Source organism: Papio anubis, chromosome 7, assembly GCF_008728515.1.
Source record: "Papio anubis isolate 15944 chromosome 7, Panubis1.0, whole genome shotgun sequence".
NCBI classification, from domain to species: Eukaryota; Metazoa; Chordata; class Mammalia; order Primates; family Cercopithecidae; genus Papio; species Papio anubis.
In genome coordinates, this window is record NC_044982.1 from 36,750,567 (window position 1) to 36,762,991 (window position 12,425).

The following is a 12,425-nucleotide window of genomic DNA, read 5'->3' on the forward strand; positions in this document are numbered from 1 at the left end:
GCTCCAGAAAGGAACTCAGTCCTGCTGATTTTTTTAGCCCATTAAGAGCCGTGTCAGACTTCTGATCTCTAGAAATTTGTGTTGTTTAAGCCACTAAGTTTGTGTTCATTTGTCATAGCAGCAATAGGAAGCTAATACAAGGCACATCATCCATTTTCCCCACCACCCTAGAAAAGAGGTGCTGTGACCTCCAATGGACAAATCAGGGAACAGAGGACCTAAGAGGCCAAATTACTAGCCCAGATGCTCAACAGCAGAGCCAGACTCACACTTGAGTCTGTCTGCCTCTGAGCCTATGCTGAGGCTGCTCCTGGTTGGCTGGGATACAGGGAAGATGGTGACACATGCCATCATAGGGGTAAGCAAATGATTCTTTGCTTAAAGGAAACTGAGAGAATTCATCCTGGGACCAATCTAGAAGGACTGCATGGAGGTAGCATCTGAACCTTTTGAATGATGGGCAGGATTCTGACAGACAGAAATGAGGAAGGAAGGAGAGATCAAGAAGTACAGTGGTTCAGCCCTGCTGAGGTCTAGGGCACATAGGGGTATCCAGCAGGAGGTAAGGTTGGACACGCTGGTCAGAGTCCAGCACTGTCCAATATGATAGCCACCAACCACATGTGGCTATTAACATTCATATTTACATTAATTTAATTTAATTTAAAATTCAGGTCCTCAGTGTACTAACCACGTTTCAAATGTTCAATAGCCACATGTGGCTAATATTGGACAGTGCAGTTATAAACCATGTCCATCCTTGTGGAAAGTTCTATGGATGAAGGGAAGTCACTGGCATCATCGTTTTTAAGCAGGTCACTGGCACTTTGGAAGGAGGAAGTGAAGGAGTAACGCATGTCCTTTTATAACACTCCCTATCTCATTCTTTTATTTGTTACCTACAATGTGTCCTCTCCCCAGGGGCTTAGCAGAAGTTTCAAGAATAAATGCACAATGAACATCCATAAAAATTATTTAAAACTCCCAGCACTGCCTTAGAATGCATATCTAGTTCTAAAAATAAGCCACTCTGGGAAGTAGGTCCAATTTTTCTCCACTGTCAATACTTTTTTTAAAAAAAAAAAGGCTTTCAGTCCTTATCTTATAGAATCCAACGAACACTATAGTGTAAAATAGTTTTTAAGGAGGCAAGGCATAGTTGTTCAGATCTCTAGATAATTTGTCAGGTTTCAAAACACATTATGCCTGACCTCATGGAACTTTGCTCAGTCCCAGTGCTCTCTGGTGGTGGGAAAGGCTCTGCTGAGATAAGAGCTGCCTTCCCTGTCTTAGAAAGGCTGCCCCATTCTGACTCAAAAAAAGGATGCTGAAATCAACCAAGGTGATGTCCAGGAAGGATGCAGAGCTCCATACCTAACGAGCTTAGATGTGGCCAAAGGTAAGATTATTTTGTGATCTAGCAACTGAATTCTGAATGATGTTGGATGCAAAAGAAAACCCTATAGTCACCTATGTTGCTTTGGGGTCTTCATGGGGACAGTTGGAAGTGATCCATGGCAATCCAATCTCTGGACCTCTCGGTGACTCATGGCTCACGCAGAGCATGTACTGTACAAATCTAACCCTGTTTGGTGGCCTCACAAGCAGCTCCAATTGATTTCTCATCTGCAACTCAACCTTTGTCCTCCCCAAACATGGAAGGAGGGGGCCCTCCACACTGACATCCTCCACCACTAGCAGCAATACCAGAACTTGGCGGCCTAAACAATAAATCTCTATGTGGCCCAGAGAGAAAGGGTGCCCTGTACCTGCTAAGCAGGATCATGCATCCCACCCCCAGCTCCTGAAAAAGGTGGTGAGGGGAGGTTGGCATGAAGACAGGCATCAAACTAGAAACAGGCCTTCCCCTAACCCAGACACTACCTCCACCCACAGGCCCCACTGGCCCCACTGGCAAATAAAGTTTCTAACCCAAGCATCAGCTCATGAACACTTCCACTCTGCAGGGTGAATCACCCTGAGCAAGGAAAAGGGAAGATTGCCTACTGCCAGCTTAGCTTTACAAATGAGCCCTTAAGCCACCTGATGCAGACGTTTATGCCAGGGCCTGGGTCTGCTCGGGGTCTAGAAGCCAAAATCACTCCCCAGTGGGGTTATTTTAGATAGAGACACATGCACATCTTGAAAGGGGGAGAAGGAAGCAGAAGGTGGCAAGAAAGGAGTCCCTTACTCTGGGAATTTTTGTTTGTTTGATCTCACATGCAAAGAATTGAATTAATTATAATCTTTGGCTCATGACACACTCAACATTGGTTTATGCAGGGCTCACTTTTTTATCAGCTATTAGATCTTGAATAATGGACAAATGCCTTTAGGCCCATCCTCCCTCTCCCCAAAAAGGTAGAGTATCAACACCAACCCACACCAACCATATGGTTTTATCCATTCTATCCCCCTGCCTCACCCTAACTTCACCCTGAATCTGTATCCATCATTACTTTACTTTGCTTTTCATAGCATTTTCTTGTAGCTGCACGTATTCCTAAAAAATTTTTTTTTAACTTTACTTATTTATAAGTTTATTTTTTAAATGTCATGCTGTATCTTTTGGTAATTTCCTTTCACTTAATATCATATTGCCAAGACTTATCCATATTTTTGCATGTCACTGTTGCTCACTTGTTTTGGCTGAGTATAATTTTACACTGTAAATTCATCACAGTTTACTCATCTGCCCTCCCACTGATGAGCATCTGGGCTCTTTCCAGGTATGTGACTTTGTAAACATACTTGCACAGGACATGAGTTTCTCCTGGGCACATATAGCCGAAGTGGAATTGCTGGGCCATAGAAATGTGAATACTCAACTTCAGAAGATAATTAGATCATATCAATTCCTTTCTATTTTGATTGCATTTCCTAGAGATTCTAAAATGATTGTTTCCTCTTCCTGTCCTCCTCAATTTTGTTTCTATAAATTTCACATGTCAGCTCCACCAAAATGTTTAAATCTGGTCCTTGGCCTAACACTTGAGTCGCACTTCAGCTAAATCCCCCCATATGGAAAAGAAGGATTCTTGTCAGGGGCACAGATAATAGGAAAAGCATCTAAGCAGACACAAGGACCTACCCTGGACCAGATGCTGGGGTGGGCTAGTCAAATGGAAGGAAACAGTTTAGAAGCTGTTTCACTCTTGGCAAATGCAAGATACAAAAAAGGACCGGGGAGGAGCTATAAAGCCAGTTTCCCTATTCAAATTTGCATATTCAGTCTCTCGTCCCCTACCTTCCTGTAACTACCAAGCACACTTATTTTTAAACAAAGAACAAAAACCCAAAAATGGAAAAGCCAGTTTGTAAATAACCAATTTCAGGTTTAAACAACAGCAGGGTCCAGGTTGGACATCATTATGCAGTCCACTTCATTTCAATATATATTTACAGAATGCTTTACAATGTGACAAGCACCCTGATGAATGAGGTCTCTATTCTGCCCTCAAGGGGCTTGCAGATTTGTCCATTTACCAAAACAGATCATGCATGAAGTGCTAAAGGGGTCACTTAGTGCTAAGAAGAGGAAGATGCTGGCCTGATACTAAGATGCTTACTGCAAGAGGATTAATACAAGTTAGAATGCAAGTGGACCAGATACAGAAGTTGTTCAAAGGAGAGAGTAATCATTCCTAAGCAAAAAGAATGCTCTGTAGAAAAGTTCCTAGAGAGTAATGTTGGATCTGGGTTTTGAAGAATGAATCAAGTGACCAAGAGGCGAGAAAAGCAATAACAAATACCTAAAACATTTAAGAAATCAGTTTCAGGTTGAAGAATGCACAAATGAATGGAAAGAGACATCACGTTCATGAACTGGAATAGCAAATGTTGTGAAAATGTTTATACTTCCCAAAGCAATCTACAGATTCAGTGCAATCCCTATAAAAATACTAAGATGTTCTTCATAGAAATAGAAAAAAAAACCCTAAAATTTTGTAGAACCACAAAAGACCCTGAATAGCCAAAGCAAAGTAAAAAGTAACAAGAACAAAGCTGGAGGCATCACACTATATGACTTCAAAATAAACTACAAAGCTATAGAACCAAGACAGCATGGTACTGGCATAAAAACAGACACGTAGACCAATGGAACAGAATACAGAGCCCAAAAATGAATCCACACATTACAGCCAACTGATTTCAACAAAGGTACCAAGAACACACAATGGGGAAAGAAAAATCTTCAATAAATGGTGTTAGGAAAACTGGATATCCACATGCAGAAGAATGAAATTAGACCCTCATCTCTCACTATATACAAAAATCAACTCAAATGAATTAAAGACTTAAATGTAAGATCCAAAACTGTGACACTATTAAAAGAAAACATATGGGGAAAGCTCCATGACATTGGTTTGGGGACCTCAAAAGCACAAGCAACGAAAGCAAAAATAGACAAATGAAATTATACCAGACGAAAAAGCTTCTGCACAGGAAGGAAAACAGTTAACCAACTAAAGAGATAACCTAGAGAATGGGAGAACATATTCACAAACTATATATCTGATAAGGAGTTAATATGCAAAGTACACAGAGAACTCAAATCACTCAATAGCAAAAAAACAAAAAACAATGCAATGAAAAAAGGGGCAAAAGATCTGAATAGGCATTTCTCAAAAGAAGACATAGAAATGGCCAATAGGTATATTTAAAAATGCTCAACATCACTAATCATCAGGGAAATGCAGTTAAACCACAATGAGATACCACCTCACTCCAGTTAGAATGGCTATTATCAAAAAGACAAAAAAAACAACAAGTGCTGGCAAGGATATGGAGAAAAGGGGGTCCTTACACACTGTTGGTGGGAATGTAAATTAGCCATTATGAGAAACAGTAAAAACATTCCTTAAAAAATTAAAAACAGAACGAGCACATGACCCAGCAATCTCACTGCTGGACATTTATCCAAAGGAAATGAAATCAGTATGTTGAAGAAATACCTGTTCTCCCACGTTTATTGCAACATTGTTCACAATAGCCAAGATATGAAATCAACCTAACTGTCCATCAGTGGATGAATGGATAGAGAAAATATGGTATATATACACAAGGAATACTCTTCAGCCGTATAAAAGAATGAAGTCCTATCATTTGCAACAACATGGATAAACCTGGAGGACATTAAGTAAAGTAAACCACCACAGAAGGACAGATACCACATCATCTCACTCATACGTGGAATCTAAAAAAATTGGTCACATAGAAGCAGAAAATAGAACAGTGGTTACCAGAGGCTGGGGAATGAAGAGGGGAGAGGGGAAGGAGGGAGATTGGTCAAAGGGTACATAACTATAGTTAGAGAGGAGTAATAAATCCAAGAGATCTATTGTGTAGCAAAGTGACTATAGTTAGTGACAGGTTATTGTATCCTTGAAAAATGCAAAGAGTGGATGTTAAGTGCTCTCGCCACAAAAATGATAATTATGTGAGGTAATACCATCATTAATTAGCTAGATTTGACTATTTCACAATGTATATACACTTCAAAACATCATGTTGTGCATGATACATACAATACAATGCTATCTGTCAAATTTAAAAAATAAAACTCCATTTCTGACTCAGACCTCTTGATCTTCGCATCATCTCCTATTTCTCACACTTCTTAAATCTAGTTCCTGCCTCCAGACAAAGTAGAATCTGTGATCACTCTTTAACACACATTATCTGCATTTATTTGTTCATTCCACCAACACCAACAAAGTAAATCTTGACAGATGCCTGGCCCTTGCTGAGCTCCAGAGATAAATCCCTGGACAACACAGAAACAGTTCCTGCCTTCACCCAGCTTTCCATCTTCAAGGCAGACACAGAATTTAACAAAGACAGGCAGTTGGCTTGACCATCAGCCAGACGCCATCAGCCAGGGAGAGCCCCTCCCCCATCCCATCATCCCCTGAAACATTTTCAGCAAATTGTGCAGGATTAAAGAAACAGCTCTGCCTCCTCGGTAATTAAAAGAATCCTGACCAACGTCCCAGGTAGCCAAGCGGCCACTCAGAGTTGAGACACTCCAAAATCAGGTGCTTCCTACATAATAGCCTCCAATCTGATACTTGATAGCCGCTGGTTTCCAGAGTCAAACAAATGTCAGGAATTTTATGAAGGAAGGCAGGAAGCAAATAAGAGGGCAAGGACTGGGGTCTAGGCCTCGGGGGAGCTCAATTAGTGAGCCAGATAAAGTTAAACTGAAAGGGCATGCTCTTGGTTTCCTAGAAAGCCAGCTGGAAAAGATGCCAATCCTTAAGCCTCTGTCACTCAAAAGATTAACAGAAGAGACTTAGGAGTGCCCACAGGGAATAATGCAACAAGCCAGATGTTTCTGCTCCTTGGATGACGCCGCTCTCAACAACCAGAGCTACACTTTTGAGGCCACCAATAAGCCATAGAAAAGAACTGGAGTCTTTGGGGATAGGTTGAAATTCAGTCATTTCCCTTAAGTGATACAGATACCAAAAAAAAAAAATGTTAATAATTTCTCTGCAAACTCCCCTGATGTATCCAGGTTCTGTATTTCTCATCAAGCCATCTCTTTCTTTAACAGAAATGGCAGCACTCAGATGAACACTCGCTACAGCTGCATGGCGGTGGGAAAAGCATACAATCTTTCAATCCATATAAACTGGAAGCTCAGGCAAGTCGATTGGCCACCCTGAGTCCCACTTTGTCATCTTCAAAATGGCTTTTAAAAGACCCACCCACTTGTTCTCGTTGGAATAAGAGATCATGTAAAGTGTCCAGCCCAGATGTTCATAAGTGGTAGCTCTTGTTATCTATAAACACAACCAGGTAACCACATGCTCGAGACAGCACCTTCTCCTTGGTACTTTCTAAACACACCAAGATGCGTGTGCGCATGTGTATGTATGTTTGTGCGTGTATTTGAGTGAGAGAGAGAAAGAGGAAAAAAAAGAAAGAGGAGGAGAGAGAGAGAGAGAGAAGCAGCTTGGACATACACCAGCCTATTTACAATTCCTGCTTACGTTCCATCACTTCTATCAGATTAATAAACTAGAGGAGCTGGAAGGAACCTAACCATGGTGCCTGATTTCCCCTCAAGTCCCTAGCTTTCCCCTAAAGGTTGCTTCCTCTAATTCCAGGAGGCCAGGAAGGAGAGCCATATGGCTTGAGACTCTAGACAATCCCAGCAGCAAACAAATGAGCCCCCCACCATTTGTCTCAGGGCCTCTCTCCTTTCGACCCTCCTGTGGGCGGCCATCCAGATTTCAGTCGGGGTGCTCTGGTCTGCATCTCTGTCTTGACTGTTCCTAATTATTGGAGGGAACGCATGGCTCGCCTGACCTCAGAGTTTAAGAGCTCCGAGTCCTAATATCAAACCAAGCAGCTTCATTTAAAAGGCATCCTCATCTGCATCCATAAAAGTCACTCCCGGAGCCCTTACTTGCCCCAGCTTTGGGAATGCCTGCTGTCGAGGATTTATGACACGCCCTGGATCTAATCTGCCACACTTTAACTGCTGCTGTTGCACATCTGGTCATAAAAGCAAGGGCTGGCCCAACACGGGGACAAACACTTTTCTTTCCTAAGTGGCTGCAAATCTGATCTCACAGTGATAGCTGGGCTTGGATGTAATCAACCCAGCATCTGGGCAGTCTTTAAGACTTGTCAAGCATTACAAGACTTTTCCTCCACACGACAGCTATAAAGATGATTCTCATATAGCAAAAGCTATGAATAAACAACCTGCAATCTGAACAGGTGGTAAAGGGCTAGGCCCAAGGATGTTCAGGAAAGGAAGCACGAGTTGGTTGAGCCAACCTTGTTTTCGCAAAGATCCTAGCTATTTTCACATGGACTCTTAGGCTGCCAGTTAAGAAGCAATTGCCCTGACATAAACTGATGCTTGGCCAAAGATTGCCTGGATTAAGTTTAGTCGAAAGAACCACTAGGTGGTTTAATAGTACATGTTTTAAGGCAGTGAAATTCTTTATTAGACCAATTGGTAGGGAGTGTTGGGGGGCTAATCTAGACCAGAAATGAACACAATGCTGTCGGTTCCAGGAGATTTTACAATGCTCTGGACAATCTGTCCTGTGCACAGAATTGGCAGGTTTCATGTCGTTCAGAAACTCCAATCAGACCAAGGTTCAACAAGTAATTCAACCTCCCAGCACTGAACCCAGGGGAAGAGACCCCTGAACATTGCGCAACTCTCCCCTCCCACCTCTTTACAGTACCCCACCTCTGACCCTCTTCCAGTGCCTGCCCGGCAGGAGGGGACATTAAAATTATCTGCTGTGGGTTTTACGAGCAGTGATCGCTTTTTAAAACAACAACACAAGGTCCTTGTGTGGCTCCCGGGTAACCTAAAACTCTCCAGGCAGAGCTGCACCCACCCCCCCCAACCCCCGCCGCCTGCCAACAACGCCAGCGCGCTGGACCTGGCGCAGCGCGGGACCACAAGGAAGCCCTACATGAGCGGAGAGCGAGCTTCTCTCCGACGCAGGAGGCACCTCTGAGGGTCTTGAGCAAAATGCAGGGGAGAAGAGATTGGGAAAGAAAATCCACCAGTGACAGTTCGGGGGCAGGGGAGGGATGGTGCTGCAAGAAAGGGAGGGGTGGTGGCTCCAATGGGAGAAAAAAAAAAATTTCAGCAACTTCACCAACGAAGCCCGCAGGGGACCTGGTAGTAGACAGAGGACAACAGGTCTCTGACATCTCTCTTCCCCCGCCTGCCCCCAGGGATGAGTGGCGAAGCGACCTCGCCTCCCTCCGCAGGTGGGCGCAAAGCTGGGGGCGCACTTACCCTGGGGCCTGTGGTGCGGTGGCCGCGAGCCGGGGACAGCTGCACCAGCACCAGCAGCAAGTGGGGCGTGAGCAGGCGGGCGCAGCGAGCGGGCAGCATGGTGCCAGCCAGGCTGGGCAGCCGGCAGCGAGCGGGGTTCGCGGGCTCCGCGGGGCGCACAGCGCGTCTGGCTTCCTTCCTTCCTTCGCTCGGGGCCCTCGCGGCGGCGGGGAGCGGGCAGCGGTCCTGCGGCGGGGGCTCGCAGAGGCTGCGGGCAGAGGACACAGTCATTAACCGCGCCGGAGGGGAGCTGGAGCGCGAGCGTGTGCTCCGCGCGCGTCGCTAGCTCCGCTCGGCGGGGCCCAGGCAGCAGCAGGTTGGACGCCTAAGCCCGGGCCATGGGAATTCCCGTTATAAACCCCCGGGAGGGGCGGGGCGGAGCACGGCGGGCCTGATTGACGGGCCAAGAGGCCTGTTGCAGCCGACCCTCTGGCAGGTGAAAGCCAATGGGAGAGGGGCAAGAGGAGCCGCTAGTGGTCAACCCCCAGCCGAGGAGCTCTGCCGGAGTGGGCCCCGGGAGAGACTGGGATAAAGAGTAACTTTCTCGTGGCACTTCTGCCAGAGGAAGCCTGAGAGAGCCCCAGGAGCCAACACCCACCAGAATGTTCATCTGGCTAATAATAATGCCTTGAGCATGTATATTTCTTAGCTCAAGTTCGTGACTGTCCCAACAGTCCGGTGAAGTAGGCAGGGAAAATACTCCTAGCCCCATTTATCAGATGAGAATGCTGTGACACAAAGGCGCCAAGAGATCTGCCTCCCTGCTGCATTTGGGAAGAACAACTGGGAAGTCGCCGGATGACCCGCCCAGGGTGGGCTGTGGCGTTGGAGTGGAGAATGGGAGCATTCACTTCTTTCAAAGACTCTCCCTGGGGGGTGACATCCTGAGTCTCACAGCGGCTGTCCCAGGAGAAGTCGCAGGGGACAAGGGGAAGCGTGTGCTGGGCACTGGCCGCTGGGGAGGGCCACACACAACCTCCCAGCCCTACGGTCCGTGTGATCCAGGATTGGAACTCAGGCATCCTAGCTTCTCACTCTGAACTGGAGGGCAAGGGGTAGCCTCTCTATAGCGCAGCAGCTCTGGGAGAGGCGGGCAGAGAGGCCCTGGTCCCCTGATGGGAGAGAAGGAGGAAAAGCATAGATGAGGAGGAGGTAGTCTGAGGATGCAGAGATCCCAGAGATGGGGTAGAAAAAGGAGAGGAGATCTCTCCCGGGTGCCCGACCCACTTGGAGAGGACAGCTCAGCGGAGCTTCAGTCAGATGTTGGGGGGCTCTGCCCAGGGCCATCCGCGGAGGGCCAGCTTGGGAATGGTCACAGCTGCATCACACGGGCTCCTCAACAGAGCAAGGTGCTCAGCTGCCTTCAATGAGACTGACATCTCCAGGAAATCACAGGGATGAGGGGGGCAAAATGAAACCCAGAGCGATCTCCTTATGTGGAGAACAACCTTCAGCGCTTACTTCCATCAGTGTGGGCTACTTCGCAGGAAGGGATTATTTTCTATAATTCGATTGTAAGCATCAGTGCCACACTCCTCCTCCCTATCTGGTCTGAGAGGTCCTAAGATTAGCTCTGCTCCCTCAGAGTTTCTCTCCTGGATTCCATGAACCAGCTTCCCACCTGACACCTGAATTCAGTTTTGCCCTCTCCTCACACTGGCCCCATCCAGCCTCCACACAGCAGCCAGTGTGTCTATTTGCTATTTAGAAGCCAGTGATCCTTTTAAGCAGCAAACCGGAACTCACCATTCATTCCCTGCTTAAACGACTTCCCCTCTCCCCAGTGCCCTCAGACGAGAAAGCCCAGACTGGATGCTGGAACAATAACAAAGTACTTGTGGTTCTCCAAACAAAAATGAAGAGCACTTCTAAAAGAATGGTCTATCTTTTCCTCCACTGGGAATGAGCGCCTTGGTCAGACTCTGGAGCTGGACAGCAGGGTTCAAATCCCCGGTCTGCCACCTAGTGGCATAGCCTTGAACAAGTCACTTGACTCATCCAGGGTCCCGGTTTTCTCTCTGTAAAATGGGGATAAAAATAGTATCCCCCTGCCGTGAGATGTTGTCAAGATTAAAGGAGATGGAGTCTTTAAAGCCTTTAAAATAATTAAGGGAAAAGTATCACAATATGGCATTTGAAGAGGACAGGACAAATGCCTCATCTCATTTTATCCTCAGAACAATCCTCTGAAATAGGTCAGACATCTCTACTTTACAGGTAGATAAGTGAATAATCCATGAGATTGTGACTTGCCTGGCCTCATTTGGTTGGCAAAGGACAAAGCAGAGACTCGAGGCAAGGTTTTTGGAGTATGATTCTGCTTCCGTCATGTGATGGCTGCAATCTTCAGTCTCAAATCCCATAGGGTTGGACGTTCCTGTGTGCTAATTGGGAATTTCTTCAGTGGTCTACAAGGTAACTGAGGCTGGTGAGCTCCACTGAGCTTCAGGGGAAGAGGATGTAAACAGCAGGGGTCAGCCTTTCCTGGAAACAGCCCTTGTGATCTGGCATCCTGGAGTTTGCCCAGCTGAACTTGTGACACTTTTCCAGTACTGTGCCCTGTGCAGTATTGATATCAATATCCATGTGTCCACCTAAGTATTCACCCTCCAGGGACTCAACAGGTTGGAACTGTTACCATCGGGCTCAGCAGCGTGGCAGGCTTTTCCTGACTCTACCACCTGGCTGCATGCACCTATCAAGCTGGTCAACTCCTTCCTGTTGCTGGAACTATTGAGAAATCTGCTGGAGTAAGTAAATATGCTTCAGATGGCCCTGAGTATCTGGCAGCACAAAGCGCCCAGGGAAAAAGCATTGCAATAGCCCTTTCCATCCCTAACACCAAATGCTGCTTTCCAGCCAGAAAGCTTATTTCCAAGTGTTCACTGGTCCAAAAATCTACATTATTCTGGATTTCAATCATGTAGCTTAGTTCAAACTATGAGTAACTGCTTTCCAGTTACTTTGCTCAGCAAGTATTTTCTTTCCCTCTGGTTGGCATACGAGGCCTGTTGTAACCATGGCCATCATTCAGATGATGCATTTTCTTCTCCCAACTCCTCCCAAGACCAGAGAAGGTTAGGAATTCCAGAGAACCACTAGTCCCAAACAGTATCTCTCTGCCAGGCTTAATCTTCTGATCCAAGCAAAAAAGTGAAATTGACAAGTTTCTTCTTTCCCTAGAGCCCAGACTCATGGTCCAAAAATAAATCTAACTATCTTGGCATCTGGTTTGTCCAGTTTCAGTCATACTCCTTGTCTTACGGGACTTCTATTTGCAATGGGATATTTCAGTAGATGAAAAGTAATACTTTATGTCACAGATTGAGGTCTGAAGGCCTCAAATATTTAGTACTAACTAGAAATGCCAGTTTCAAATATATCTGTGTTTCTGGCCAGGTGTGGTGGCTCACGCCTGTAATCCCCACACTTTGAGAGTCCGACGTGGGAAGATCACTTGAGGCCAGGAGTTTGAGACCAGACTGGCCAACATGGCAGAACCTCATCTCTTTTAAAAATAGAAAAATTAGCTGGGTGTAGTGGTGTGCGCCTGTAATCCCAGCTACTTGGGAGGCTGAGGCAGGATAATTACTTGGGAGATGGA

General features: G+C 45.9%; 1 protein-coding gene across 7 annotated transcripts in view; it reads right to left on the bottom strand.

The window, feature by feature from the left end:
• The window catches only part of SMOC1 (SPARC related modular calcium binding 1), a 151,785-nt gene extending 142,614 nt beyond the window's left edge, over positions 1-9,171 (bottom strand). For all 7 annotated transcript variants that reach the window (XM_017961286.3, XM_017961285.3, XM_017961283.3 and 4 more), the window contains exon 1: positions 8,783-9,171. In XM_017961286.3, coding sequence (XP_017816775.1) covers positions 8,783-9,052 — 270 coding nt within the window. In that variant the 5' untranslated portion in view covers positions 9,053-9,171. The remainder of the gene's footprint in view (positions 1-8,782) is intronic.
• Between the last annotated feature and the right edge of the window lie 3,254 nt (positions 9,172-12,425).